The 27,652-nt window shown below is 40.7% G+C and overlaps 1 protein-coding gene across 4 annotated transcripts in view; it reads left to right on the top strand.

The window, feature by feature from the left end:
- The window catches only part of TMEM245 (transmembrane protein 245), a 125,048-nt gene that overhangs the window by 32,182 nt on the left and 65,214 nt on the right, over positions 1–27,652 (top strand). For 3 of the 4 annotated variants that reach the window (XR_013345259.1, XR_013345258.1, XM_077810922.1), the window contains exons 7-10: positions 16,303–16,407; positions 20,646–20,728; positions 25,232–25,322; positions 26,169–26,267. Coding sequence is in view for 2 of the 4 variants with exons in the window: in XM_077810922.1 (XP_077667048.1) it covers positions 16,303–16,407; positions 20,646–20,728; positions 25,232–25,322; positions 26,169–26,267 (378 nt within the window). In the remaining 2 variants the exon portion in view is untranslated. The remainder of the gene's footprint in view (positions 1–16,302; positions 16,408–20,645; positions 20,729–25,231; positions 25,323–26,168; positions 26,268–27,652) is intronic. The other variant, XM_077810923.1, reaches the window with a different exon arrangement.

The raw sequence follows: 27,652 nt of genomic DNA on the forward strand, positions 1-27,652 counted from the left end.
TTCTGGTCTATTTGTACCTTAACGTCCGTATTACAGACACTGGGAGTCTGTCAGTGCGTTTCTACCAATGTCCCTGGGGGTCATTCCTTTCTGCTATTCAAAAAGGGTGGCTGGCAGGATGATCAAATCATACATTAATACATTTAATACATACTACATTATTATAACCGTCAATCATTATAACCTCTAATACAAATATAAAATCCTACTCCCACACTGGGGTGGTTAAGCACTGGAATAAATTGTTTAGGGAGGTTCTGGAGTCTATCATTGGAGATTTTTTTAAGAGCAGGTTAGACAAACATCTGTCAGGTATGGTCTAGATAATATTTATGCCAGCTGTGAATGCCGGGGACTGGCCTAGATGACCTCTCAACATCTCCTCCAGACCTATGATTCTGTTGAAACAGTTGGTCCTATGGTGGTAGATAGGAATAAATGTTGCAAAAAGTGAAAGCATGTGATGTAAGTTAAAGGTGTTAAGTCTATTTCTAACACTTTCGATAGTGTGATATTGTAATAAGAACAAAAGAATAGCAAACCCTCATTTTCTTCAGAAGTAAAAGCAAGGTGATTAACCATTTTAAATCTGTTTAGCAGTATGTTTAATTTTAATGTTAGAATTTGGAGGTCATATGGGCCTGTTTTGCCTGAAAGCCATACTCACTACTTTCTGTTAGTCGGGGGGGGAAGCTGAGCTTCAGCACCAGGAAGCTGCAGAGACTCAAATGTGAAGAAAACAGGCAGCTGCTGCTGTTTGAAACATAAACAGCTGTCTAAAATGTATAGTGGTGATGCTTGATTCTGGCAGTCTGGCATGTGGTAAGGCCAAGAAGAAGTCCCACTACCAAGAGCAAGAGATGCATAGAGCAGAAAGGTGTCCCATTCCACCCAAGAGAATCTGTCAGCCTAGGCAGGGGCCTAGGGAAGAATGTTTTATTCCCCTTCTTAAGTTAAACTAATAAACAACTGACAGAGGGTGAGGGAGAGAGCTGCTAGTGAGTTCAGCATGTCTTCAGCATTGAGCTCCCTTTTGGAGCATTCCTTTGATCTACCAAGGGGGAGCTATGAGAAAGTAGTCTGTTCAGCTTTCCCCCTACTCCAGGTCCTCTTTTTCTCCTACAGGGAAGATGGGGCATACCCCACCCCGAGAGAAGTCCTGGGTGAGGAAAGGGAACACAAGCATTGCTGCTTATTCTCTCTCTCAGCAGATCAAAGGGACAATCTGGGGCAGAAATTCTATTGTTCTGTACAGCGCCTAGCACAAGAGGTCTTGGTCCATTACTTGGGCTCCTAGGCACTATGATAATATAAATAATAAACCCGGGACAACTGGGAGGCTCTGGAGGCAGCAATGAAACCTACTTGTGCATTTCATATAGGTCCTAATTAGATTAGGAAAATGAGATGTTTTTAGCAAAATTGGTTTTACTGTCCCCTCATGCTACTCCTTCTGGCACTGTCCCTGCTGCTGATAGCATCTCAGTAGAAGTTGGGAGCTTCCCGGGTTGGGGGGGAAGATCCCAGGTGTTCTCCTCTCTCTGCCCCTACAATCCTTACACAAATGTTTATAGTTTACTCTCACGTTTGTAATTAGTCCAAAATCAGTGCTTTGCTTCACCCTAACACACACTTTAAAAAAAAAATTCATTGGTTTCAGTTAATGTTTAAAATGGTGATTGTATGGTTTTGTTTTATTTCATTTCTGTTGGGGTTAATAAGGATAGCTCTTTAATGGCGCCATATGGTGTTTCCTGTCCATTGAATGATTCCACACATCCTTGCAGACATCTATAAATCAGGATTGTACTGATGTTTCCCTTTCCTAGTGAGTATTTTTATTAACTGCAGCCAGGGTTGTTTTTAGTGTGTTCAGATACATATAGTCATTTAACTATTCTTGATAGAGTATAGGAGAACTTGATGTAAATGATACAAACAGGTTGGGCAGCTCTCTTACCATACAGAGTCCAGTGTTAGTGTACATCAAGCACCATACTAGTCGTACAGTTCAAACACATCTTAGCAGAAACATTTACCAGATTATGGAAATACGTATAGCCATGATAAATCTTCCCAAGAGAGATGTCAGCATGAATATAAATAGCTTCCTTAAAAAACACTGAGAAAGTGAATGTAGTTTTGTTAAATTTGACTTCCTCAAATATTTGGTTTAACCCAAATGGGTCATATTTTTTTAAAACTAACTTGATTGCTGGGGTAGAAGCAACAACATTTTGGGGTACATTTGTCGGTATTACAGTGGGAAATAAGGCATGTTGTATATAATGTCCCCTAATCTGAGTTTTAGTGTAGAACATATACTTAACTATAATAGTCAATGCTATTGACATTTTCCTGCATATCAGTGCTGAAATCTGGAAGTCCTGTTTCCAAGCTATTCTATTTATCATTTGTTGTATTACTTTTAGAATGGAGAAGATATAAGAGAGAATCTGAATGAGGGAGGTTATAGAATCATAGAATATCAGGGTTGGAAGGGACCCCTGAAGGTCATCTAGTCCAACCCCCTGCTCGAAGCAGGACCAATTCCCAGTTAAATCATCCCAGCTAGGGCTTTGTCAAGCATGACCTTAAAAACCTCTAAGGAAGGAGATTCTACCACCTCCCTAGGTAACGCATTCCAGTGTTTCACCACCCTCCTAGTGAAAAAGTTTTTCCTAATATCCAATCTAAACCTCCCCCACTATGCTAGTATCATGTTAATTTCCCAGGCTAGAACCAGGACAATAATTTCCCCTCTGTCACATTATTATAACCATTAAGAGGGGAAAGTAGCTGATCAAAATATCCTGTTTACACTGCTTGGTACTTAATGATGAAAACGGGTTCTTATACTCGTATGGGAATTTTCTACCCAGTTTCCATGAAAGTAAGGTAAGGCAAGATTTTTTTGTTAAATCTATAAAACCCGTTACCTTATTTTTGACTTATACAATATCCCATTTCCTGGGAAGAAAGAGTGGAAACAAATCAGAAGTTGGAGGCTGAGACTTTTGAAGCTCTCTTGCACCTTCCCATTTCCATGCCTTGTTTCCATAGGAACAGGTGTACCTAAGCCACACAAGTATATGGGATAACTGCATACTTTCTGTTGTATATTGTTTGTTTTGAAATCTTTGAATGCCTATGTTTAATTGTAAGCCTGTTGCTTGCTTAATCATACTTTAATTTACGTTCTGAAATTTTGGTTTTATTTGAAACATTTTCTCTTAGGCCTTATTTACATTAGGAATTTTGTCCCAATTCCATCTGTTGATGGCCAGCCACTGGTGCAAACCCCAGCTGTAGACCAGAAAAAACACAATTTGTTCTGATGGGGTGTTGGAATTATTAATATGGGAACCACTATTCCTTTATTAAATCCAAAGGCCAAATGGTACTTATACAATTGCTCTCAACATGCCTCAAAAGCCTAATCAATAAGTAATATACTACATCCAAACAGTAACAAAACATTAATAAGCATTTGATCAAGAGATTTACAAATGGATTAAACCCAGTGTTGCTTAGCCTCATATTGGTAGGCTCCAGCTTGGTCAGGCGGGTATTGGTAATGGACCCTTTAAGAGTTTACTTTTACAAACAAGTGATGTCATTGCCAATTACTAGCTTCAGTTAAAAAACAAGTTGAGACAATTCACCCTTATTTCCAGTCTTAATCCAGATAAGATTTACAACCACCTTTCTTCCAAAGGCATTTCCTCCCCTCCTTCTTGCTGTCTACTTGGGTTCACATAAGCTTTAACACTAGTATGCAGGTTGGGGAAGGGCTGTGTTGGCTCATTTTAAGACAGACATCCTCCCTACTTTGTTCCTTCTGGCCTTATTGCTTATTATTTTCAAGATCTTCCTTCTTGAGAGTCAGGGCCTTTCTTTACAACACACACAAATTTCCTTAACTAAATTTAAGATAATCTTAATTCTTTAATTTTATACTTATCCTACCTGGAGTTTAGCCCAGTTTCAAGCTTCACGGGTGCAAGCTGCCACTTTCATTGTCCACACTTGGGATTTGCATGGATGTATTCGTGACTTGTTACCAGTAGCTGGAATTGAAGTAAAATCTCATTGAAAAGCAGGCCTTAGAATGAGTGAGTCTCTGAGTAGTTTGGGTGAGAATTAGAGTAATATTTATCTCAGTACAAAAGTAGACGGTTGCTTGTCAGAGAAGGGCTCAGCACCTGAATTTATAATATGATCCTACTGCAGACAAGCACGTGTAAATAAGTGTTGGTTCCACGACCTCTTGGTCTGTACTTCACGCATATAAATATATGCGTGTATTTTATATTCCTTTTCATACTGATTCTCACTGAGTGTGAATGCAGTAATACTAATAGGATAATAAAATTTATGTGTATCACAATAGGTAACATAAAAGACGCTTAATATATATTTTAAACTGTATCTTTGGTCAAAGTTGGAACCTCATTGCAATAAACTAGTGTATGAGATGCTGATTCCTGATATCACAATAATATCACGCTGCTTTTAGAAAAGAACTTTCACAAGTGTTGCACTGATTTTTAAAATTTTGGCTTGCTACTGTTAATCTGTAACTATTCAAGGCATAGTGATGCTGATTTATAGCTGGTTTATTAGTGTTAAGTTATGCTAGCAAAATATGATGTTATATTCATTCACTGTACTCCACTTGCTAAATATTATGCATATTTAGGCTTGAAAGGATTAGATTATCGGAAAATGTTGGTAAATACCGATTTCACCGTAAAAAAGCCAACAGAAAAATATTTCCATAGATAATAGTCAAAATTCACTATTAGACAAAGTAAGAAAAATGTTGCTTGAACTTACTAGTTTTTGATTTAAGGATATTTGCTTTGTATATATTGTGGTATGTAATGTTGACAGTTTTTGTGTGTTAATGGTTATAAAGCTTTAGCTTTTTGAATCTCAATGTCTGCTGTCATTAAATAATTACTGTTTTACCTCCCCATAATTTCCCACAACTATGAAAATGTAAAGAGATAAAAGTAGGAAAAAAGTTTTAAAAAATTGATATCTGTTGAAATTTATATATATACATGAATCGAATTTTGCCATGCCTATGCATTTCCTGGTAAATCCTAGATTATTGTATTACAGATTTCACTATTTATTTCCTACTGCAGTTTACCTTTGGGTCTGGTTAATTTTCATTCTGTGGATGACTGTCTGCCTTCATTTCTATTCACACTATTACTGCATTCTTCAATAATCTTCCACTGTCGTCTTGTCTTTTTTTTCTCTCCTCCGTCTCCCTTCCTCTCTTCCCCCACAAGCTGTGGCACTGGCTTAATAAGAAGGTAAATAAAGAGATTGTGATTCCAACTAAAGGATTGTGTCCTTTTTGCAGCATGAACGCTTTTAACATGTCTTGCTCTTTAGTTCTCTCTCCCAATTGTCGTCTCCTCCCCCCCCCCCCCCCCCCGTCTAAGCTACTGGAGGTCATATAATGCCATCTGATCTATATCTTTTAAATAAAATGAATGCATTTAGTTAAATGTCTTATACAGCAGGATAGTGTATTAGCCTTTCTCCTTTGTGGACTTGGGTTCAAATAATTTTAAGATTTAAGAAAAATTTGATCTCTGACTAATCCCCATCTGTACACGTCACAAAGCGAACACGTAATTTGACTCTATAGGCATTTTCTGTTTAGGGGAGCTTAAAGGTGTTGAAGGTCAGGACTAGGGTAAGTTTACAAAGATGTGAGTGGAAACTTGCATAGCTCCTGTATTATGACTGGCTCTAGTCAGTGCTATTAGGCTTTTGCCTTCAAAAGCACCAACTTAACCCACACATTCTTTTTCTTAAGGGAAAAATAAAACTCCAAATTACTCCATATTGAACCATTACTTGGGGAGCACCCAAAACAGCATCAAGTAGAAGGAAGGAACATCCAAAACTGCTACTGTAGTTAAAAGAAAATAATTTTCCTTTCTATGAGGTTCATAGAAAAAAATAGCCATGTAATTCATATGACACACAATCTCATCCTTAATTCACCCTGTGTTGCTGAGGTACTTCAACTAATTTATTTCAGTTCTAAACAGGATTAAGCTACTACACTCCTACAAATTGCTACTTTCATTGTCTATACTAGGAATTTATGTTAGTGCATCCACAGTGGCTGGAATCTGGGCGAATCCCGATTTTAGACAAAGCCTTAAACTCTGGCAGAGCATACCAGCTCCACAGTAGCAGCAAGAGAGCTGGAGAGGGCTGCCAATGGAACTTGTATGAAAATCAAGGTGGGAAATCTGGCATCAAAAGTATTAAAATACAAATCTCAAACATAAAATTCCCCAGCAGAAAAGCATTAAGATAGACTAATGGTTGTAGATACATATTGATTTAAATTATTAAATGTTCAAACACAATGTATGAAGGGCAGGAAGTTAAAAGGTAGTATCTTTAAAAAGCAAATAAAACCATAATAACTGGAAATCAGCTAAACTTCTAGCACCAACCTCTGTCCTCATTTATCTCAGCACTGGTGAGAGAATCCAACTAGCTGTCACTGCACAGAAACTCGGTGTTTACTGTTGCCTGTACAAAGTATAAAAGTATAGTCTCTTTGATCAGTCACATAACCTACAGCTGCCCTTGTAGACTGTAGTAGGTACCTGGAATATAATGGCGCTGGCCTGTGATGGGAGGGTGAAAGGGATAGAGTTGTATACCCAGTCCAAAGTGTAGCTGTGGATGGAGAAGGAGATATAAAGGTATTTTTTTTAACAGTGTGGGTAACAAACAGTAAAATTGAGATTATAGTTGGGGTCTTCTGTGGAAAATATGTGGAGAATAATGCATGAGATGTTGTGGTCGTTTTAGCCTGAAACACGGGGACTGTAGAGTTTCATCTCCAGCACCAGTGGATGAGTTTCCTATGCAGGGATTTCACTGAGTATGTTGGGGGTGGTTAGGGTGAGGTAGGGAGAAGAAAGATTTGTGTGGCTTTTTGTTAAAAGGTGGATTGGGGAGAGCAGTTAGAGTAGAAGGATAGTTTGACCATCTTCTGATCTTTGACATTTAGACTGTTTTAATTTCATCCTCCATTTCCTGATGTTGAAAGGATTGTGTCTGTACTACAATGTGCAAGTGTTCTTAAATTATAAATGTGTATGTGCAACCATAAGTTGTCTTAAAGAAGAATTTTTGTTTGGGAATGATATGTTACATCTCTGCAATATACCCACACAATGTACTGAGGTACTAATGGAATTTTGGTCTTAACTGTCCATTTTCTTGATTCTGTGGTTTTAGACTCTTAATGTTTGAACAGCGATTTTATGTGGGTGGGTTTACCCTAATTTTGCCACAATATAAAAGTTGCTAAATACTAACATGGCTATTAAAATACATTTAAAAAATAATAATAAAATATAATTAAAAAAGAATAAAAATAATGTAGACCCATCACGTGCAGACTATAACTTTTAAAAATTTTGAGCTTTATTTATTTACTTGGAAAAAGTACTTGAAACTTCTCATCTTTCATTTCTTGCACCTACATAGATATTTTGAACATTTATATCAAAATATTTTTATTTTGTAATATGCTAAGACTCCTGTGTATGCTGAGCAAATCATTCATTTGTACAACTTAGATATAAAATCTAAAAACAGACTGTAAATTCTGACAGGCTCTTAATTTTATCAAATCTACAGTTCATAAAATGCTAAGAAAGGGGGAAGATTGAAGCACAAAAGAGTGGATTGCAGTTCTAAAGGTTGCTTACCTTTTATAACTTTTTCATTTTCCTCTCAAGGAAAGTACTTAAGAGAATACTAAAATAAGCTTCTCTGTGCAATGTGAAACTAAAAATATGACCCATGGAGGCAGGACAGGGTTTGAAATGGTTATTGGTAATTCTGGTTATTAGGACGGGAGGTTAAGAGCAAAGATATAATTCTTTTATATAAGAGCTTTCTGTCAGGGACTGTTTTTAAACTGTGACTTTTGTGAGTAAGAATTACACAACTTAATATTACTTACTGAGCCCAAGGCATAGAAGAGATTCCAGTGAGTTAGAAAGACGTGCTCTGTATGGCATTGTTTACAGCGTGAATCATTTTGCTAAAATCAGTGCCTCTGCGCCAGTGTTAGCAACCTTGGGAACCCTAATGTAGACAGCTCCCCAGCTTGTTTGACCTAGCTACTCATCTGCACTTTTTCACCGTGAACCTGACATATCTGAGTAACTGACTTCACTGGAGCTAAATTATCCCTTTTTAACAGTCCTACAATAATGGAAGATTAAATCCTTACCAGAAAACACATCCGATTTGATTTATTACTTTATTTTAGGGAGGGAAATTAAAATAGACACTGAAACAGCTGCGACTGCATAAAAGAAGCAAGATACTCATACTGTTTGTATTTTACCACAAACAAATATATATTCAGAGGTTTGTCAATATATACAATTTGCATGTATAGTAGTTTAGCATGTAAAAATATATTAGAAAATGAGCACTCAGATATACGTAGGTGTTCTTTTAAGATGAGATGATTTGATTTAAATGTTTTTTTGTGAATAATGTACAGTGCTGTATAAAATATAGAAGGCATAATCACTCTCCCAATTCCAATAAATCTAGACATGAGTCAGTCTTTTCAAAGCTAGTTCCTAGTACAAACCGTAGATTTAAAAAGCCACATTCAATTAAAATGTTCATCCCAATTACTTTTTCCAAATACATTTCTCTCAGTGAACTCATGAATGTATGTACTTTGACCTTCCTTTAGTTTTGAGGCGTAATTCAATTGTTTGTAATTTGCTTTATTTTTGAAATGTAAAGATAAGTTTATACCCTTTCCTTCAAAACCCTGACATTTTAAGATAGTTTTCATTGACTGCATATCAGAAATCCATCATTACTATTATTTTTTAATGAGTGAATGACCTTCTGTAGCTTAGGAGTTTGGTTTCTTTCCACTACTTGACTGTCGTAGATGTCATGGCAATATTTGCTTGTAGCTATTGACTAACAATTAAATTACTTTAAAATACTGAATAGCTGCTGACGACTAATGTTTAGAATGTGTGTGTGTGTGTGTGTGTTATGTGCATGCATGTATTTAGGGGTAGGGTAGAAAGGAAAGTCTATAAGAATGACCTAGAGAAATATGGACCAAATTCAGTGGTAAGTTTCAACTGGTTTAATTTAGTTATTTTTCCCACTGCCTCCAGCATGTAAATTGAAGCAACAGTGAGACTGAGGTTTTTGTTTTGTTTTTTAAATGGGAGATTAGAATCAAACATGTATAGGAGCTGCTGGGTGCTCAGCCTTTTTGAAAAACAGGCCACTTATTAGGTGAATAAATACTTTTATTTATAGTATTTAGCAGCGTTGTGTTGCACCCATGTTTTGAAAGTCTTTAAAACTCTCTTAATCTCTCACTTATTTACAGTGAAGTAACCAACAGCCTCTTTTTCATTCTTTGAATTTGTCCTACAGACAATAAACTAGTCTAAGCTAGTGTTGAGGGACCAGATTGAAGGGGGTACAACAAGAGTTAAGAGGAGGCTGTAAGTGAATTAATAATATGGAGAGCATGCTTTCACTTATACCTTATTACACCCTTCTGCTCTTCCCTTTTCAGCTTTCCCTGATGGCCTAACTGCAAGTAGCATAATATTAGACTCTTAGAACTTGTCTACAGTAAGGACACTGATGGTACTATCGGTTCAATGGCTCCAGTGGGAGACCTATCTTCCAAGACTCTAGAGGTTTCCAGATCAAACCAACAGTTTACACAGTGGTAAAACAACAAAAGCCTCTAGATATGTCTATGCTGAGACACTTGTTGCTATCAGTGGTGCTGTTGGATCAGAACTGACAGTGGTGGAAATCTCTCATGCGGTTCCCTAATGTAGATATGGCCATGGACTCAGTAGCCAGTGGGACAGATTCAAAGGTGATATGTAAGCTTATGCGTTAAGTGGATGTATATTTTTCACAAACTGAATCTAAGTTTAGCATACCTGTTGAAGATAATTGAGATAAGAGATACATTACATTAGTTAGGCTTTCTTAGATTCACTTAGATGTGTCTCTGAATTTGGACCTGTGAGTAGAAGCCACGGCTTTTTTTAAATTGAGAAAGAAATAGCAAGGAAAGTTACAGAAGATAAAGTGAATATTTAACTTATTTATAACACAGTATTTTTAAGGTGCTGTATTCTTTTTATTCTTCAAGTGCTTGCTCATGTCCATTCCATATTAGGTGTGTGTGGTCGCCACATGCATGGATGCTGGAAGTTTTTCCCCCAGCAGTATCCGTAAGGGACTGGCTCTGGTACCCCTTGGAGTAATGTGCACATGCCGCAGCATAAATGGCGCCTCCGGCTCCCTTCAGTTCCTTCTTGCCGCCAGTGATGGTGCTGGAACATCTGCTGCTTCAGCTAATGTTGTCTCGAACTGTGCAGAACTTGTACTATAGTTATTGACAGTGACCCTTAGTAGTAGTTCGTAAAGTTCTCGTAGTCCCAAACGGGACTCAGCTGGGGGACAGGGCATTCCCTGATCTCCAGGCTTTAAGCCCTGCTATTGCTGAAAATCACCTATGCCCATCAGCGATCCACATAACAGTTGCCTTAGGTGCTTAGGCGAAGGGCACATAAGTGACAAGTGTCGTATCTAGGACAAAGAAGGAGCACGATATCCGTCTCAAAGTGCTCCTAATGGAGTCAGTACTCACTCCAGCACCAGAGTAGCGGCCCGACTCTGCACCGACTACCAGGCCTCCGTCCACAAGATAGCACCAGTCTCCCTCCACAGCTCCAATCAAGAAGCTGAAAAAGACTGAGGGGAAGATCTCCTTACCTCAAGGAAAGGAGAGGGCTGGGGAAGTTGGGCCCCAGCTCAAGTCAAGTGGTGTAGCCCATTCCATACTTCGCTTACGACTTTGAGTTGCTCAAGAGATGCTGATGCACACGGTGCTTCCCACACCGGCTCCCGTGGTACCCCGGCCTCGGGGAAAACCTGCATTGGGACCTATGCGTGTCCCCACCTCAGTGGCACTGTTCCCCATCAAGAGGGCGGTCCTACCATCGCTTGCCCACCCAAGGTCGTCACCTCTCAGGATTAGAGAGGCAAGCTCAGTGGAGCCCTCTTCGGTCTCCGCACCTGGGACACCAATCAAGGGACTCAAGGCATACCTCGCTGGTAGATTAGCACAGCCTCTGAGGCACGTGCCACTCATCAAGATCTATGGGACGAGCCCCGACCATCTGCAAGGGCCCGATACCGATCACAGGATCGATCGGGGATCCGAGACCACCAGGCCATTATCGCCCATCTCCAAGAAGGAGGTTGCTGTACTCAGGAAGATCCTTCCAGCAACTGGCCAGTGGTAGCTCCCGGGCCCATTCGACGTACTGGTCGAGTAGTGTGAGGCGGGGATCGCTGGGTGTCCAACTCAGATCCGCCAATCGCTGTCAGTCCCTGAGGCCTCAAACAAGATGGCCCGGCTTCCTCGGACATGTTGGCTTCGGGACGCTGTGACTGGCACCGGTCAGACAAGAGCCAATGCTCTGTCCAATCCTGGTTGCCCGGTACCGACTGCTTATAGCGTCGGCACGGAGTGACGTTTCCTGACTGCGGGACAAGCCCTGGTACTTGCGGTGCTATCTACATCATCAGCACCGAAACCTGTCCCATGGCCCAAAGTGCAGTGACCAGTGCTATGGTACCCATGGGGGTTCTCCCAACCTTCCCAGGCTGCTCAGTCTGTCTCGGAGAGGGCAGCAGCCTCGGTATCCCAGGGAACAAGTTGCTGAACAACCAGTGGACGTGGAGGTTCCTGCGGCACTGGCAATATGTGGCAAGCCATGGCCAGGTTTGAAGTGTCGCTCCCCTAGGCTTCCAAGAAGGATTTCTGATTGATCCTCGAGGAGGGAACAACTGCGGCCAGGACAGTCCTCCTGGTGGCATAGTTGCATAGCCTCAAGGACTCCCGCACCACCCTGAAAACCCTGGGTCTCTACATCACAGCCCTGGCGCATAAGCAATTCAAACCATAGCAGCCTTAGGGCCGGGGAGCCAGCCTCGGCAGTACCAGCTCCACAAATGAGCTAAGGGCTACAAGCACCACCTGCCTCTGTCCAGTCAGGCTTGACCTGTAACAAGTAAGGGGCCAAACGGTCATTTTGAGGGTGCGTCTGAGGGTGACCTACCCAACTATTCCCCAGATGCATCTTTCCCAGTAGTTCCTCCCTACTTGAAAAGCTATAACTTCGGACCCCTGGGTCCTCAGCACAGTGGAGCAGGGTTATACCCTCCAGTTCCTTTCTACCCCTGCTTCCCACCCACCTTCCCCGTCCCTCTTAGGGACCTTTCTCACAAGAGTCTCCTTGCACAGGAGGTAAAGGGGTTACAACAGCTGGATGCAGTGGAAGAAGTTCTTCTCGAGTACAGGAACAAGGGGTTCTATTTCCGGTACTTTTTAATCCCAAAGGCCCAGGACAGTCTATGACCCATCCTGGACTTGCGAGACCTCAACAAGTACCTAAGGACACTACAGTTCCGCATGGTCTCCCTGGCTTCTATCATCCCCCTCCCTGCATTCAGGAGACTGGTATGCCACCCTCGACTTGAAGGATGCATAGTTCCACATAACGCTTTTTCAAGGACACAGACACTTCCTCCAGTTTACAGTGGGGCCCCACCACTACCAGTTTGCGGTCCTCTCGTTTGGCCTGGCGACAACACGGAGAGTATTTACCAACTGCATGTCAGTGGTAGCCGCTTACTTCAGGCGCTGGGGTATCCAGATCTACATGTATCTCAACGACTGGCTGGTCAAGGGCAGCTCCAGGTCCCAAATCCAAAGGGATTTTGCAGTGCTTCAAGCCACGTGCCGCTCCCTGGGTCTCCTAGTAAACGACAAAGTCAACGTTGGTGCCTGGACAAAGGATAGAGTTAATCGGAGCATTCCTCGCCTGGACCTGTGCTAGAGCGTTCCTGCCAGTAGAAAGATTTTGGGCCTTGACAGACCTCATCATGGAAGTGTCCCCATTCCCCCTGACTACAGCCAAGGTCTGCCTGTGCCTGCTGTGCCACGTGACAGCCTGAACATACATTGTCCACCATGCCAGGCTCTGGATGCGGCCCCTGCAGGAATGGCTGACAGCCTATTCCCAGTCTAGGGATCACCAGGAAAAGATAGTGACCATCTATCTAGTGTGCACCTCTGAGATCTTCAGACCCAGGGTATGTGGTCCCCGGAGGAGATGACGCTCCACATAAACGTCAAAGAACTCAGTGGTCCGATTAGTGTGCAGCATCTTTGGCAGCGTATGTGGTCCCCGGAGGATTGGACCTATTCAGAGGAGGTCCAACAGGTCCTCCTGGGAAGTAGGAAGCCCTCAACTAGATTGACATACCTGGCCAAGTGGACAAGGTTTTCCTGCTGGGCATCTGGGCATCTCTCCTTTGTGTTCTTCAATACAGGATGTCCTAGACTATCAGCTTCATTTGAGGACCAGGGCCTGGCGCACACGTCCATTAGAGTGCATCTCGCAGCCATCTCCACTTTTTACCCGCTGATCCAAGGACAGATGGAGTTTTGCAATGACATGGCAGTCAGATTTTTGAGAGGGCTTGAGAGACTCTTCTTGCAGGTACACACTCCTGTCCTGCAGTGGGATCTTAACTTGGTCCTCTCTAAGCTCATGGGCCCTTTTCGAGTCGCTGGGTTCCTGCTCCCTTTCCCACCTGTCATGGAAGTTCACGTTCCTGGTGGCGGTGATGTTGGCGAAACGAGTCTCTGAAATTAGAGCCTTGACCTCAGAACTGGTGTACACGGTCGTCTACAAGGACAAGGTTCAGCTGCAGCCCCACCCGGCCTTCCTGCCGAAGGTGGTGTCCACCTTCCATATGAGCCAGGACATCTTCCTCACGGTGTTCTGTCCCAAACCGCACAAGACCAGTGAAGAAAGGCACTTCATATGCTGGACATCCGAAGGGCTTTGGCTTTTTACTTAGAACGTACCAAACGTTTCCATAAATCAACTCAGTTCTTCATTGCTACAGTGGATAGGATGAAGGGCCTGCCAGTGTCCTCACAGAGGATTTCCAATTGGATTACCTTGTGCATAAAGACGAGTTATGACCTGCTGGGGGTTCTGCTGCCACTGGTTGTTAGAGCCCACTTGACTACGGCTCAGGTGTCTTCGGCCTTCCTGGTGCACATCCCTGTCCAGGACATCTGTAGAGCTGCAACATGGTCCTCTGTCCACACATTCACGGTTCATTATGCCATCAGTCAGCAGGCCAGTTGCAATCTATACGTCTGTGAACTCCTACCCACCTCCAGGGGTACTGCTTTAGAGTCACCTAATGTGGAATGGACATGAGCAAGCACTCAGAGAAGAAAAGACAGCTACCTTTTCCATAACAGGTGTTCTTTTAGATGTGTTTCTCATGTCCATTCCATGACCCACCCTCTCTCCCCCGCTGTCAGAGTTTCCGGCAAGAAGGAAATGAGGGTGGGGGAGCCGGCGGCGCCTCTTTCACTGCCGTATGTGCCAGTCGCTCAGGGGGTACCAGAGCTGGTCCCCAAACATACTGCTGAGGGAAAAGCTTCTGGCACCGGTGCATGTGGTGAGCACACATACCTAATACGGAATGGACATGAACAACGCATCTCGAAGAACACCAATTCAGGAAAAGGTAACTCATTTTTATGTTGCTGTGTCATCAAAATCATTAAACGTATGAGCCCTTTGAAAGGGCAAAACTGAAACAGGATTTTCTGTAGTTTCCTAGATAGTAGATAGTTTGGAGTTCAGTCTAGTTGGAATTTTTCAGATAACTGCCCTGCAGGCAGTTGACTTCCCCACTATTACCGGGGAGAGGACTTGAATGATTGCTGAAGTGTTTCAGGGTATGGTGGCAAACAATGAAAATTTCCATGTTCTCTCTGAGATTTTTGCTGGGTACTGCAGGCTCTTTGAGATTCCCTTCTGCAGAACGTAGTATAATGCAGGTTTCATTGCAGGAACTTGCAGAACTCAACAATTACCTCTCTAAAGAGAATGTCACACTGTATTCTGAATAGTTGCTCTGAAATGCTGACTATCTGCCTTGTGACAATGTGTGTTAAACAAGATGTCAATTGTAGTGGAGTCTGAGGGTAAAATCATTAATGTATATTAGGTGTTCAGATGCCACGGTGATGTTCCAGTTATAACGAGATTTTAAAACTATAACAATCAGTAATTGATCAATAAAGCAACTTCATATGCAGGGATAGGGATCCGTAATAGAGAGAGCTCCTGTTACTCTAACTTTTAACATTTACATGACACTGAGGAAGAGAATAGCAACTAAAATTATCAGCACAACCACTGAATGTCGAGCCATTTCTCATTTGGAAATATTGAACCCTCTGCATATTGCCTCTGAACTCAGTTCTGTTTTAAAGTAAAATTTTAGAGCACAGCTAGATTTACGCTGCTAGTTTTTTTTACTCGAGTGCTTTTTCTGACTTTTGAGCCACAAAATCTGGAAAAAATAGATTTGCCCACGATGAGGTTATGTGATCTTTATTTAATCAGGCCCCTTTCATATTTGATTAAGTGCAGTTTACTCTTTTCTAGAGTACTCTCCACACAGCCATGTAATTAAGATTTTTCCCTCCTTGAACGACGCCAACAGAACTTCATGAACCTGAAGTGATGTGATTACTGGTTAGTTGCGGCATGTGTGTGTTCAGGCCATCTGCACTGAGTTCAGGCTTGAGGTCTGATTAGCAGCATTAAAAATCAGGCCACTTATGTAGGTATCTCATTAGAGACTTAGGTGATTTTCAGCCATCCAAGTTTGCAAATTATGGTTGTATAGTCCACACCGGTAACTTCCCAAGTTTTGTGCAGATGATAGTGACCGTAAGTTTCTCTGTTGCTTGAAGACAAGAAATTAAGCCAGAATGTAAGTTCAGAATTAAAATGAGTGCTAGCTTCTTTGGGTCTGATAACAAAATAATGTTAAATTACTGATTGCTTTGCTGAGGGCTTGCTATGTGAGTCACAGTAATATTTAAATTTAATTTGCAAAATCACTTGCATTGTAACACTTTCCTTAGTTGTCATGCTAAACATTGCTTGTTAATTGTTCATATCTAAGCTTAGGGTCTGATCTTGCAGTCTTTTTGTAAAGAAAACTCCTGTTGAAATCCAGGATTCAGACTGGGTCAGTATCACTTGAATAAAAAACTGATTTTTTTTTTGTATGTCATGATTTGTTTTTCTTTTTTCTGCACAGATGATCGTGTGGCTGGAGAAAATGCTTGATAAAATAATTAGCATTTTCATAATATTTTTGCTAGTGATAGGAACGCTTCTGCTAGCCCTGCTCCTTACGGCAAAGGTACAGTGCACCAAGAATGATAATCAGTTCTTTTAATCCCTTTTTTAAATGAAAATGTTACTGATGTTTATGCTGCACTACACTAAATATTTTTAAAAGCCCTTCTGCTTTAATCAAATGTTCTTCAATCTATCTTGTTAATACTATGTATAGATGAAGAAAAAAAAATTGTGTATGCAAAGTGTGTCACACTAGTAAACTGTGAAGTAGCAGAATTGTGAGCCATATTATAATTTTACAGTACTAGTACTCGAATTATTTTGCAACCTATTATAGCTGCTCAGTTTCAATGAGTAAGGGAGAACACCTCAGATTCCTTAGCATCAGCTTTATGCTGGTGTAAATTATTGCAGTAGAATATTAATATTGTGAAACTACTTACCAATTTTTATGTGAAGAATGATATTTGAGTGCATTGAAGATCACTTTCAGCATAAATCTGTGGAAATAAGGGAAGAGTATACATTTCTATACAAGAACTTCTGCATCTCACACTCGTAAATATTTGTGAGGTGCGTAGGTACACATGCCCATATGTAACTGTCAGTTTTGATCTCATGACACCACATTTTCAAGGTCAGATTTTCTAACTGATTTTCACTATGCAGCTACTTTTTCTTCCCAGTAGAGGTCACTCATTTAATGTAAAGTTCTTTTTTTTAAACTCCTGAAGAATTCTGAGCCACTGCACATGTGCCCTGCAGAATTTTTTTTTCTCCGCAGAAAATACATTCTGCCAGAAAGGCACTGCAGTTACACCCTTTGCCCACCAGGGGCTACTGTGGTGCCAGAACTGAGGGCAGCTGCTCCCAGTCAGGTTAACCAACCACGAAGAGGGGAGGGGGAGGAGAAGAGGTTGAGTTCCTCACAGTGCCCTGCTCATGGGGCCAGGTGAGGAGGCATGGGATGTGTGAGGGACAGACAACGTGGGGCACATGGGGCTGCTGGGGGGCGGGGGTGTCACAGACGGGGGTTAAGAAGGGCTAGTGGGGGACAGACTAGTGCGAGGGCTGAATGGGAGTGGGGGTGCAGGGCCACATGGGGATGGAGGAGGAGTGGCTGAGTGAGGGTACGTGGAGATGAGGGAAAAGGGCTGACTTATTGGGGGTGCAGGGACACATGGGGACAGGGGCAGATGTGCCTGACTGAATGAGAGAGGCTAGGGGTCAGCCAGGGAAGGCTCCCCAACTCTGTAACAATCCCTCCCCTCTTCCCCCAAAAATCTGTTTCATACTTAGAATCATAGAATATCAGGGTTGGAAGGGAGCTCAGGAGGTCATCTAGTCCAACCTCCTGCTCAAAGCAGGACCGATCCCCGACTAAACCATCCCAGCCAGGGCTTCGTCAAGCCTGACCTTAAAAACTTCTAGGGAAGGAGATTCCGCCACCTCCCTAGGTAAAGCGTTCCAGTGTTTCACCACCCTCCTAGTGAAAATTTTTTTCCTAATATCCAACCTAAATCTCCCCCCACTGCAACTTGAGACCATTACTCCTTGTTCTGTCATCTGCTACCACTGAGAACAGTCTAGAGCCATCCTCTTTGGAACCCCCTTTCAGGTAGTTGAAAGCAGCTATCAAATCCCCCCTCATTCTTCTCTTCTGAAGACTAAACATCCCCAGTTCCCTCAGCCTCTCCTCATAAGTCATGTGTTTCAGTCCCCTAATCATTTTTGTTGCCCTCTGCTGGGCTCTTTCCAATTTTTCCACATCCTTCTTGTAGTGTGGGGCCCAAAACTGGACACAGTACTCCAGATGAGGCCTCACCAGTGTCAAATAGAGGGGAACGATCACATCCCTCGATCTGCTGGCAATGCCCCTACTTATACATCCCAAAATGCCATTGGCCTTCTTGGCAACAAGGGCACACTGTTGACTCATATCCAGCTTCTCGTCCACTGTAACCCTTAGGTCCTTTTCTGCAGAACTGCTGCTGAGCCATTCGGTCCCTAGTCTGTAGCGGTGCATTGGATTCTTCCATCCTAAGTGCAGGACTCTGCACTTGTCCTTGTTGAACCTCATCAGATTTCTTTTGGCCCAATCCTCCAATTTGTCTAGGTCCCTCTGTATCCTATCCCTACCTTCCAGCATATCTATCACTCCTCCCAGTTGTGTCATCTGCAGACTTGCTGAGGGTGCAATCCACACCATCCTCCAGATCATTTATGAAGATATTGAACAAAACAGGCCCCAGGACCGACTCCTGGGGCACTCCAGTTGATACCGGCTGCCAACTAGACATGGAGCCATTGATCACTACCCGTTGAGCCCAACAATCTAGCCAGCTTTCTATCCACCTTATAGTCCATTCTTCCAGCCCATACTTCTTTAACTTACTGGCAAGAAGACTGTGGGAGACCGTGTCAAAGGCTTTGCTAAAATCAAGGAACAACACGTCCACTGCTTTCTCTTCATCCACAGAGCCAGTTATCTCGTCATAGAAGGCAATTAGATTAGTCAGGCATGACTTGCCCTTGGTGAATCCATGCTGACTGTTCCTGATCACTTTCCTCTCCTCTAAGTGCTTCAGACTTGATTCCTTGAGGACCTGCTCCATGATTTTTCCAGGGACTGAGGTGAGGCTGACTGGCCTGTAGTTCCTAGGGTCCTCCTTCTTCCCTTTTTTAAAGATGGGCACTACATTAGCCTTTTTCCAGTTATCTGGGACCTCCCCCAATCGCCATGAGTTTTCAAAGATAATGGCCAATGGCTCTTCAATCACATCCGCCAACTCCTTTAGCGGTCTCGGATGCAACGCATCCGGCCCCATGGACTTGTGCTCGTCCAGCTTTTCTAGACGTCCAGCTTCTTTCTCCACAGAGGGCTGGTCACCTTCTCCCCATGCTGTGCTGCCCAGTGCAGTAGTCTGGGAGCTGACCTCGTTCGTGAAGACAGAGGCAAAAAAAGCATTGAGTACATTAGCTTTTTCCACATCCTCTGTCACTAGGTTGCCTCCTCATTCAGTAAGGGGCCCACACTTTCCTTGACTTTCTTCTTGTTCCTAACATACCTGAAGAAACCCTTCTTGTTACTCTTAACATCTCTTGCTAGCTGCAACTTCTCCCACCCATACCCAACAGCCATCCAGGTTCACTCCCATGCTGCTCCTTCCCAGCAATTACTTTCCTCTCCCTCAGCTTCTCCGTTACCCTGACTCCCATAAACCTTTGCACTGCTTCTGAGTGGTGTGGTAAATGCATTCTGTATTGTAGTTTAAATGAATTATTGCTCAAAGTTCAGTATTAATATGCATAATAAGGAATCTATTTGTCAAAAAACATTTCCTGAATCTTCTTTGTTGTCTGTATTGTTACAGACATACTTGTTGACAGGTATTTTGAAATTACCAAAATAATTGAAGCTGGCGTGATTATATTGTTACTTTGAAAATAAAATATGCAGAATTTTAAACTTTTTGGCGCAGAATTCCCCCAGAAATATTTTTTGCTGCTTTGTGTTCATACTAAGTACTTATTTGATCATCTTTGCTTATACTGTTTTTTTATTACAGAACCCATGTGGTCATTCAGTCTGCCGTTTATGTCAGTTTCCTTTTTCATATGATGTGGAATTTATAAAGAATATTGAGTATATGAAATCATAAGTGTTAGCAGAGTTGTAAAAATTTACCACAAAACTATGTGCCTAAATCTATTTTAAGATATTTCCAAGTAACACCTTTTATAAGAAATATATTTTTAGTCTAGAATTAACATAGTAATGTATTTTACAGCATAGCTGATCATTGTAGAACAGAAAATGGAGTGGCTTTCACATTTCTTCTATCTATGGCGAAAATTTAAATCACAAGCTATGCTTTGTATCTCAGAACTTGAAATTACAATTTACACTTATTTTAGGATTATGTAGATTCTTTGACATAGGTATCTTATTACCAGTGTGTCTACATCACAGTTGGGAAAACAATCTGCAATTTCTGGTTAGTATGCCACTTGTGTACATATGGCCCAAATTCACAAAAGTGGCTGGTAATTTTGGATTCATGAATGTTTGGATGCAGGAATTCAGACCTCTTAAAGGAACCCCACTTTGAAAGAGTGCTCAGTGTCTTTCTGCCTTGAAATATTTTAAGGGCCTGATTTTTCACAAGTTGAGCACCAGAAATCACCAATCACTCTTAAAAATGTAGATTTAAATATCTTGTTCTGTTAATTTAGGGTGGGTGCTAATTTGTATTACATAACACTCCATATTCTTTCTTTTGTCTGTATTTAACTCAGGTACATCAAGAGAGCGTTCACTTGATTCAAGTCACAAGCAGCTTGATCAATGAGACTGTAGCCAATCACCCAGAGTGGGCAAAGTAAGAATGCTGAAATTAAGAGACTAGAGTAGATAAACAAGTTTCAAGGTGCTCTTATCTACAGTTTTTATATCTTTAAAAAAGACTCCTGTGTGTTAAGAAATGAGGGTGACTATTTTTCAGGCACATGCATGCTTACCTTCCCACAATTCTGATGCTAATTTGCCTTCCAGTCTATCCCTTGGAGTAGTGATCTCTCCAGGAGCTGAAAGGGCAGATGGGAGCTGAGCCTGGTGGTTTAATTGTGGACCAGTGGTGGCAGATAGTTGTGTAACTGCCTTCCTGGTAGCTGTTTTGAAGGAGCTTGTCTCCCCAGATTGTAGTGCAGGAAGGCAAAGGGGCAGTAGCCACATAGTCTGGACCAGAAAATTAACTGGAAAGCCCATTTACAGGATGGAGGGAATGACAGCAGAGCAAGCCCCTTTAAGGATAGGGTGTTGGCTGGGAAACTCTCTTGAGGGAACGGTAAGACTGGGGGAAACTGTTTTGCAGTGGATTAGAAAAAGAAAGTAATTGGTCTGGAAAACTCCTTTTTTAGGGGGAATTATAAGTGAGAATAAGTGGAAGGGGGAGGAGCATGTATCTACATGTAAATGAAAAGTATGCAAGTGTGAGAGGTAGTGGGAAGATTGGAGGGAATAGTATGTGTGATAGGGAGAGCAAATAGGAAGGGAAATGAAGGGAAAATCAGTGGGGAGAGAGACGAAAAGGGGTAGTTAAGGGGAAAGGGAGGGAATCAATCAATCAATCTGTGAAGGGAGTGCTTACAGTGGATTGTGTGAATAGCGGAGGTGGAAAAGATCAGTCTGAGGAGTGGTTTTTAGGTGATATGGTTACAGAGGTATTTTTCACCGTTGCTTTTATGCTGATTTAAACAAGTGAATTGTTGGGTACACTTTTTTTAGCCCCAATTTGTCTAGACCAGTGATATTCAGAAAAGTGGCTCTTTAAATGTGTCTCCTGTGGCTCTTTGCAGCACATGATACTAAAACACTGTGATTTCTATTATTAACCAACCAGTATGCTTTTACTATGTATTTAACCAGTTATAGTTGATAAAATAATACTTAGTCATTTTACTGTGAGAATAATGTATATAGAACTAAATATTTCCCCATCATACAGTTTAAATATGAATATATAGTACTACAGTAAATTAAACTAATGTATTCACACTACCCAAAAGAGCCACAGTAATGTTGATCGCTAATTTGGCTCCTGAACCACTGATGTCTAAGTGTCTGGTGTAGACCCTGCTGTCATGCACTATAGGTTCCCTAGTGCGCTTTAATGTAGTACTGTTTAACACAGTATGTTAAAGTGTACCAGCAGGGTCTACATAGACCAATTAATTTGCAACACAAAGCTGTGTTTAGAAATCACACCACCGTATAGCACATTACCCCATTTAGACAAACAAGCCCCTTGTTGGTAGCTATTGTATGATTCAGCCCTTGCATTCTGTAGAGAAGGTAGAAATTAAGGCTGTCAAGTGATTAAAAAAATTAATCACGATTAATCACACGATTAAAAAAATAGAATACCATTAATTTAAATATTTTTGGACGTTTTCTACATTTTCAGATATATTGATTTCAGTTATAACACAATACAAAGTGTACAGTGCTCACTTTATATTTATTTTTGATTGCAAGTATTTGTACTGTAAAAAATAAATAAATAAACATAGTATTTTTCAATTCAACTAATACAAGTACTGTAGTGCAATCTCTTTATCATGAAAATTGAACTTACAAATGTGGAATTATGTACAAAACCTGCATTAAAAAACAAAACAATATAAAATTTTAGAGCCAGCAAGTCCACTCAGTCCTACTTCTTGTTCAGCCAATCGCTCAGGCAAACAAGGTTGTTTACATTTGCAGGAGATAATGTTGTCCACTTCCTGTTTCCAGTGTCACCTGAAAATGAGAATAGGCATTCTCATGGCACTGTTGTAGCCAGCGTTGCAAGATATTTACGTACACTCTAAAGATTCGTATGTTCTTTCATGCTTCAACCACCATTCCAAAGGGCATGCGTCCATGCTGATGACAGGTTCTGCTTGATAACTATCCAAAGCAGTGCAGACTGACGCATGTTCATTTTAATCATCTGAGTCAGATGCCATCAACAGAAGGTTGATTTTTCTTTTTGGTAGTTCGGACTGCATCAGAGTGTTGCTCTTTTAAGACTTCTGAAAGCATGCTCCACACCTGGTCCCTCTCAATTTTGGAAGGTACTTCAGATTCTTAAATCTTGGGTCGAGTGCTGAAGCTATCTTTAGAAATCTCGCATTGGTACCTTCTTTGTGTTTTGTCAGATCTGCCGGGAAAGTTTTTTAAAAGGATCATGTGCTGGGTCATCATACGAGACTGCTATAACATGGAATATATGGCAGAATGCGGGTAAAACAGAGGGGGGGACATACTATTCTCCCCCAAGGAGTTCAGTCAAAATTTAATTAATACATTTTTTTTAACGAGTATCATCAGCATGGAATCATGTCCTTTGGAATGGTGGCCGAATCATGAAGGGGCATATGAATATTTAGCAAGTGTGGCATGTAAATACCTTGTAATGCCGACTACAAAAGTGCCATGCAAATGCCTGTTCTCACTTTCTGGTGAAGTTGTAAATAAGAAGAGAGCAGCATTATCTCCTGTAAATGTAAACAAACTTGTTTCTCTTAGTGATTGGCTGAACAAGAAGTAGGACTGAGTGGACTTGTAGGCTCTAAATTTTTACATTGTTTTTTGTTTTTAAGTGCAGTTATGTAACAAAAAAAAAATCTGTATTTGTAAGTTACACTTTCATGACAAAGATTGCACTGCAGAACTTGTATGAGGTGAACTGAAAAAACAATTTATTTTATTTTTACAGTGCAAATATTTGTAATAAAAAATACACACTTTGTATTGTGTGCTGTAATTGAAATCTATATATATGAAAATATACAAAAACTCATCCAAAATATTTAATAAATTTCATTTGGCATTCTGTTATTTAACAGTGTGATTAAAACTGCTATTAATTGTGATTAATTTTTTTTAGTTAACCATGTGAATTAATTGCGATTAATCAACAGCCCTAGTAGAAATGTGACAAAAATATGAGTAATAAAATCTGGCAGTTTTAGTGACCAACTAGATTACTCAAGGAATAAAAATGTTTGAGAAGTAGTAGAATCACTAGATAGCACAGTTTCAATTGGAGTCCTTATTTCTCAGGATTTTTTCTTGAGTAGAAGATCGCATTTTACTTGATTTCAAAGTTTAATAGAAATAGATTGAAGGCTTGTCAAATTATCCAGCAGGCTCTAACCAAAAGACTTACCCTACTTGCTTTCAGAGCTTGAAGTGTACATAAGTTTCAAATTGGGCAAGAGAGAGACAGTTAAAAGTTCTTTGAAGGTTCAGATAGCATTTTTGAGGGGTCAAACTCTGACAGAAGCATCACAGTTAATAGCTCATTGAGATGAATGAAGGCAATTCACACCTCTTTTTGGCCCAAACACTTCTCCTCCCAGCCTCTGTGGAGAACTATGTGGTTCTGTTCTGCACTGATAGGGCAAGATTTGGGGAGCTGATGTAGGAGATACATATCTCTGGTGCACTGAGGCTTGACTACTGGCCACAGGGGTTATGTCTACACTCAAATAAAAGACCCCCGGCAAGGCTGTGGCTGGCTGCTGTCAGCTGACTAGGGCTCGCAGGGCTAAAAATTGCTGTGCAGATACTTCGGGCTCTGACTGGAGCCCGGGCTCCAGCCTGAGCCTCAACATCTACACGGCAATTTGACAGCCCTGCGAGCCCAAGTTAGCAGACTGAGGCCAGCTGTGGGTGTTCAATTGCTGTGTAGATGCACGTAGAGTGGCTTCATTCCTTCAGAATGACCTGAGGGTGGGAATGGGAAGATTCTTCCCCAGTACTGGAAAAAGTCCCCAGCACACATCTTGACTGGGAATAGGATTTGAGCATTGGGTGATATGCATCACTCTGTATTTCTAGGCTGTCTGTAAGTTTAGGAAGACCAAACTGTATCAATTTACAGTCCATTCATATTTGAAAGGTTATCTTTGCAACTATACGAACTAGAAAGATGAGGTTTCCAAATTATATTTCTAACAAAGCAGCAGCTTTAAGAACCCAACAAGGCTAAACAGTTATATGATAGCATACATACAGATGGACAAGCTCTCTTCTAAAGTTACATTTAGTAAATTTCAAGAACTTTTCCTGATCAGCCTTAGAGTGAAATGTAAATGTAGTAATCTGTATCCTACACCGAGTTAAGCTTTGTATGTTAAAGTCTTCATCCTGTCACTAAATACATCCTGTATTCTAGTTTTAACAAAGGTGTTAGTTGATACATATTTAAACTATAGGTGCTGTGAGTTGGTTGGAAACCTTTTTTACTTTTAGTGTTTCAGGCACTGTAATTAAGTGGTTCAGAAGTATTGGAGATAATTTTATTTATACTTTCCTTCCTTAAAAATATCAGCTGGCTCCCTGAAGCTCAGGTCATTCAAAAAGCTCTCAATTCAGCTGCTAACAATGTGTATCAGTATGGCCGAGAATGGATTACACACAAGGTAAGAACACCTTCTTAATTTTTTTTGTTTTCATGTTTTGGTTTTTGTTCCTTTCCAAAATACGGGAATGATCTGTATACTTTTTCCTTCTTGTAGATGTCAAATGGTATCTCTTGGGTTGCTTTAGTTACCTTTTAAAGGTTGTTTTGCTGAAGATTTATTCATTCCAATCTGCTGTTTAGCAGAGTAAAACCTATATTTGGGAGTGATTTTAAGTCTTGCTCCCCATGGCTGCTGGAAACTGCTTGCTTTTAAGAACTTGAAAATAGAAGTATCTATCCATCTCTCTTGTGACTATCCATGTGAAGACTCTGTAGAAAATGTAATTTGTTTCAGAAACTACCCTTAGTTAAGCATTTTTCAGATGGTAGAATGCATTGTCCTGAAAATGACCATTTTTGGCCAAGCCATGATCATCTGACGTTCCAGCCTTTAAAGTACAGAGTACATTGTAGATTGGGAGTTTGGTGTTCTTTGGGAGGATGTCAGGATCTTACATTGTCCTCACATAAGCATTCTGACATCTAGCACACCTCTCAAATCTCTTTGGGTGTATTTACTGTTACAAGGATCTTACAGATCTTTGTGCTTAGTGTTTCATTGGGGAGGAATCTTATCTGTTCCCATTTAATGTGGCAAAATTGTTTGTTTCAGGTAAGATGTTTTGTGCCGTCAGCCACAGTTTCTGAAATGTATACCTGTAGACACAGTTGACTTCTTTGATATTTTTGGACTTGAGCCAAGCATTCAGTGAAAATCTAATGTAGATGATCTGGCTTTTAGTTCAGCCATAGCTGCTAGCTTCAAGTTGCTTTACATAATAAACAGAATTTCTGTATATTCTAGCTCCATAAGATATTAGGAGAGAAAGTGAACAACACTGCTGTGATTGAAAAGCAAGTGCTGGAACTCTGGGACAGACTTTATCATTCTTGGTTTGTGAAGGTGAGTAACTGATACCTATTATGTATCACTTTTTTATTTTTTTACTGATTCGAGATAAATTTTAAAAACCTACTTTCTAAGAAAGAGAAAAGCTTTCTTATTGTAAAAGCTCGTAATGTTTAGTGAAAGAAATTAATGAAGCATTGAGACTTCAAATGCACAAGTCAGGTCACTAGAATTAGGTTTCCTCTTCATCCAGAATTCTGCTCCTTTGCATATATGTAGTTACATGCATGGTTATATGTGCTATTTAATGTATGCTTAGTATATGTATGTGTTTTAGTATGTCAGACCTTTGCACTGAATATTTATTCCTTGGAAGTAAATTCAAAGCTATTTGTATATATATTTGTGCAACTTCAGAATTAAATATTAATTTGAATTTGTTACAGCGCTATTTTATCTCTGTATTTTCACTGTATTTCTTAAACAATTCAGATTCAAAGTATGTGTTAGCATTCATTTTATGGGAGACTCTAGAGAGAGAACAAAATTAAGAGAAATTTTACTAAGATGAAGTGAGCTGTAGCTCACGAAAGCTTATGCTCAAATAAATTTGTTAGTCTCTAAGGTGCCACAAGTACTCCTTTTCTTTTTGCGAATACAGACTAACATGGCTGCTACTCTGAAACCTTTTAAATTTATGTAATTTAAACATACAAAATAATCCTAACATTGTGTAATGGACTTTTCTTTACTTTCCTTATTTTTGTTTTAGTAAAAACAGTACTGATTGCACATGAAATTAAGTTCACTTTGTGTTCTGTGAGATTCCAGTGTGAAGAACCTTTTATTTATAACAAAACACTCTTAAAATGTTTGTAATTTACCAAGAAGATCTCTGGTTTTCTGGTAACAATATTATCCTAGTGTAACTGTCAAAATGCAAGAGAAAATCAAGGCTACTTTCCTTGACAGGGTGATGTAGTGAGAGGTAACATGGCTGTGTAAGTAAAGTACCAGCAAGTAAGATACTCTAAACATGAGAGAGGGAGACTTCAGTAAAATGAGAGGGCTTGTCAAAAATGTCCTAAAATCAAAAGTAAAGGAAGTGAAGTCCTTAGAGGTGGAAACTGGTATGGATACTTGTGACTGTGATTGCTGGAGGGGCTATACTGAGAATGTTCAATCAGGGAAATTTGCAAAGAATAGGGCAGACAGTCCCCCAAAACTGGTGGTTTATTTAATAATTAGATACTCCTGGGGGGAATCCTACATCACTGTACATGCGCAGAATTTGTGTCCCCCGCAGATTTCTTTGCTTTCTGGCCAAAAAATGATTTTCTGACAGGGAAGCTGCAAGAGCAGTCACGCACCACTCCATAGCAGTGCAAGTACATCGTTTCAGGCACCCAGAGCAGCCGGTGGAGAGGTAAATCACCATA

This window comes from Eretmochelys imbricata, chromosome 2 (genome assembly GCF_965152235.1).
Source record: "Eretmochelys imbricata isolate rEreImb1 chromosome 2, rEreImb1.hap1, whole genome shotgun sequence".
NCBI classification, from domain to species: domain Eukaryota; kingdom Metazoa; phylum Chordata; order Testudines; family Cheloniidae; genus Eretmochelys; species Eretmochelys imbricata.